Genomic DNA, 4240 nt, shown 5'->3' on the forward strand with positions numbered 1-4240 from the left:
CGCCCCAGCAGCCGCAGCCGCCGCCGCCGCAGCCGCCGCCGCCCGCGCCGCCGCCGCCGCAGCCCCAGCAGCCCCCGCCCCCGCCCCCGCCGCCGCCGCCGCAGCAGCAGCCCCCGCTGTCGCAGTGCAGCATGAACAACAGTTTCACTCCAGCGCCCATGATCATGGAGATCCCGGAATCGGGCGGCACCGGGAACATAAGTATTTATGAGAGGATTCCAGGGGACTTCGGTGCCGGCAGCTACTCGCAGCCGTCGGCCACCTTCAGCTTAGCCAAGTTGCAGCAGCTGACTAACACCATTATGGACCCTCATGCCATGCCTTATAGCCATTCTCCTGCTGTGACTTCCTATGCAACCAGTGTTTCTTTGTCTAACACAGGACTGGCTCAGCTAGCTCCGTCTCATCCATTAGCTGGGACCCCTCAAGCACAAGCCACCATGACGCCGCCGCCGAACCTGGCATCCACCACCATGAACCTCACGTCCCCTCTGCTGCAGTGCAACATGTCTGCCGCCAACATTGGCATCCCTCACACGCAGAGGTTGCAAGGGCAGATGCCGGTCAAGGGGCACATTTCCATCCGCTCCAAGTCGGCGCCGCTGCCCTCCGCGGCTGCCCACCAGCAGCAGCTGTACGGCCGCAGCCCACCAGCGGTTGCCATGCAGGCCGGCCCTCGCGCATTGGCTGTGCAGCGTGGCATGAACATGGGGGTCAACTTGATGCCGACCCCCGCCTATAATGTCAATTCCATGAATATGAACACCTTGAACGCCATGAACAGCTATCGAATGACCCAGCCCATGATGAACAGCAGTTACCATAGTAACCCTGCCTACATGAACCAGACAGCACAGTATCCTATGCAGATGCAGATGGGGATGATGGGGAGCCAGGCCTATACCCAGCAGCCTATGCAGCCAAACCCTCATGGAAACATGATGTACACTGGCCCCACCCATCACAGCTACATGAATGCTGCTGGCGTGCCCAAGCAGTCACTCAATGGACCTTACATGAGAAGATGAGCAAGATGAACTTGCAATTAAAACTTAAATATATATAAATAAAGGAACCTTTTATACTGACAAACCAGAGAAAAATGGACCTTTTTCCAGTTAAAATATTGCTGTAGATTTAGAGGAATTTTTCTTTGGTTTTATTTTATTTTTTAGAAAACCTGGTCTCTTTTTTTGGGTTCATTTTGTTCTGGGTTTTGGTTTTCTTCACGATCTTGAACATTTTACAATAGAACTCATCTAAAAATGGATTTGGGGATAGGGGAAACATGCACAAAAACCTTTTCATAATTAAAAAGAGCCTTACTTTCTTTACACACCACATGGACAGAATTTGTGTAAAAGTGAACTATCTTTATTTTATTTTAAGATGTATGTTTCCCCTCACTGTTTGCAGCTCCCAGTGTTGTCATTTTTAAATGTTATATATACATCTCTGGGGTTAACCAGACCCTTTCCTCCAAACCCAACCTTTCATTTCCTACTTCATTCCAGCAGGAGGCACTTACGGGAGACTCGGACGGGGACATGGAGAACAACCCAAGCTCCTTAAACTTATTATTATTGTTAATATTATTATTATTATTATTAATAAAGCGAGGCAGGAAAATGCTTCTCCTTTTAAAATCCCCTCCACTCCCTACACACACACACACACACACACACACACACACACACACCTCTTGAAACCTTTCCCCAAGAATGTTTCTTTAAGATGGACTTCATTGAAATGTTTGTTTTTCTTTAAATCAAGTGTAATATAATTTTTTTCTTTTTTTCTGTTTGTTTTTTTTGTTTTGTTTTTTGTTTACTATTCCCACTCAGCACTCAGAGACACAAAAATACTGTAAGTCTCAATTAACAGCAGAATCTCAGAGGAAAGCTGTTTGCAATCCTAATCCAGCCTTGGAGGAATAGAGATGGTCAATTAACAATCAGAAAAGAGGAGTTTTACCTCTTGTTTTTTACCACCTGGTGAATCAGCCATAACGCACATACTCCACACAGCCTCTTGTTTTTAGTATGTACTTTGAGATGCTAAGGGTCTTGATTCTCGAGCCTTTGACTCTGACTAAACTCAAACAGCAGTCCCCAATGATTAGCCTCTTACATTCTTACATAAAGTGTTGATGGATGACTGTACATTTCAGTGATTTGAAAAATACCTGACAAACATTTGACACTGTTTATTTTATGTTGGAAGAGATGACGTAAGGGAGATCATGGTCTGAGTTTTATAGCTACTTAAATGATACATACCTCTAGTTTTCATTTGTCTTGAGATCCTGAGTTCATTCCCTGTGAATCAGAGTGCACCAGCCCCTCTCCTGTGAGTGGTTAAAAGAGAAGAGGGATAAACCAACCACCAGCATAGTAGGGCAAATCTGGACAGCAGGGTTTTAGCAGGTTCCTATGTTGCTCCCAACTCCCATTGTCTTTTCTCTCGTGCAGCCAGTTCGCCCATTCTCTTCCTATTACTTGCTCCAGGGATAGGTAAAAAATATATATATATCTATATATATATCTATATATATGTTCCATCATTAGAAGATGGAAACTATTATACCACTTGGTATGTGCAGTCAAATATCCAAAAGGGGGAAGAACTGCTTAAAGAAATACCTGTAAGCATTAAATTCTCTCCTTTATTTGTACATTTTATATAGATAAATTTTTGAAGTACTAATTAGGCATTAAATTTTTTCAAATGCACAGGTTTGTTGTTTTTTTTATACACTTTAATTGACTTTCTCAATTAAATGTGTTAGGTAGAAAACGGCAGAATTCCACATCTTAACCGCTATCAATTCTGAGCATGTGCAAGGCTGTGTAGGACCCAGTTTCTCTGTATATACTCTTCCAGTTCCCAATCATCTATGTAGAAAGTGCACTGTGCTGCCCTCTCCCTACATCTTCAGCTATGTCATTGCTTCCTGGTTGGGGTGGGGATGGGGTGGGTCGGGAGGGAGGTATCTTGGGTGGAGGGTGGGTCAAGGCAGAAGGAGAAGCTGTTGAAATGAGGGCCGTGAATTCAGTTTTTGTTGGTTTGCGGTTGTGTTTGGTTTCATTTGTTTCTTTAAAAAAAAAAAAATTCAATCGGGCAGCTCCCTTTTTCCACAAGCCTTTTTGTGACTGTAGAACTATTGTAGAGAAAATGTTCTTTTCTATATTATAAAAGAAATTATCCAACACAGTAATATTGGTACCTGTCATTTTTTCACTTCTGTTTAAAAAAAAATGTATTTTTAGCAAGATAACTTGGGTAATCTTCTAAAAAAGAAATTTAAAAACTCACTGTTAGTGACTTTGATGCCTTTTAAAATAAGAGCTTTTTCATTTCATTCCATCTTTAAAATTTTTTATCTTTGTTGTAGAATATTAAAAACTATTTTAAGAAAGATAAAAATTCTCTTTAAAGAGATCTCTAGAGTGTGTGAATAGAGCTCCAGATGCCTCTAAAAGCCGCATGTACAAATGAAGCTAAGTCTATTCCTGTCTGTTTATATTTGCTTTTCCTGTTTTGTAACCTCTTTGTACTTTGTTCATGGTGACTTGTAAGCTACGGGGAAGGGGTGCCTAGATGCCTTTGTATTTCTCCATGTCATGCGCTCCTGGGCCAGTTGGTCTCCCTTCCTCTCCTTGTATGTAATATCACTTTTTTTTCCCCTTTCTAGCAAGTACTTTCAAAAGAACTCTGTACATTTTAACATAAAAAAAATAAATTATGTTGAGCCATTTTGGATGTCTGTCTTGCATGTGGAATTTTTCTCCCAAATATTTCACACTCTCCAGTTGTTTATAAATATTAGCCTTTTTCACATTCCTCTTTATACAGCAAGTATCAGTTTGTGGCCTTTACTTTGAAGTGCCAGTCTTCACTCATACGTGTGTTTAAATGCTGACAATGTAGACAGTTTTTCCTCTTCAATGAAAATTTTGGTATCATAACCTCACTTTGGATTTCTGAGGGAAATCCATTTGAAAACCTAAAGGGACTCACTCAACCAAAAAACGGAAATGCAGTTGCAATACAAGGAGTTCCTAGAATTGGAACAAAGCAGTTTTCTCATCTCAGCTTACCCGATTATGTTATCGAGGAAGATTTGCCAGAAATCAAGGTCCTGAACATAAATGATCTTTTTTGATGTTTTCTGAGTTGTACTTGGCCTCTCTTCATTTAGAATTTTGGATACGAGGCAGACTCCAGAAAATTAGATTTA

At 41.8% G+C, this 4240-nt stretch overlaps 1 protein-coding gene across 1 annotated transcript in view; it reads left to right on the plus strand.

The window, feature by feature from the left end:
- Positions 1 to 3762, plus strand: part of KAT6A (lysine acetyltransferase 6A) — a 115172-nt gene extending 111410 nt beyond the window's left edge. The window contains exon 18 of the mRNA XM_032413331.1: positions 12 to 3762. Coding sequence (XP_032269222.1) covers positions 12 to 1028 — 1017 coding nt within the window. The 3' untranslated portion in view covers positions 1029 to 3762. The remainder of the gene's footprint in view (positions 1 to 11) is intronic.
- The last annotated feature ends 478 nt before the right edge of the window (positions 3763 to 4240 follow it).

Source organism: Phoca vitulina, unplaced genomic scaffold (assembly GCF_004348235.1).
Source record: "Phoca vitulina isolate PV1807 unplaced genomic scaffold, GSC_HSeal_1.0 scaffold15, whole genome shotgun sequence".
NCBI classification, from domain to species: domain Eukaryota; kingdom Metazoa; phylum Chordata; class Mammalia; order Carnivora; family Phocidae; genus Phoca; species Phoca vitulina.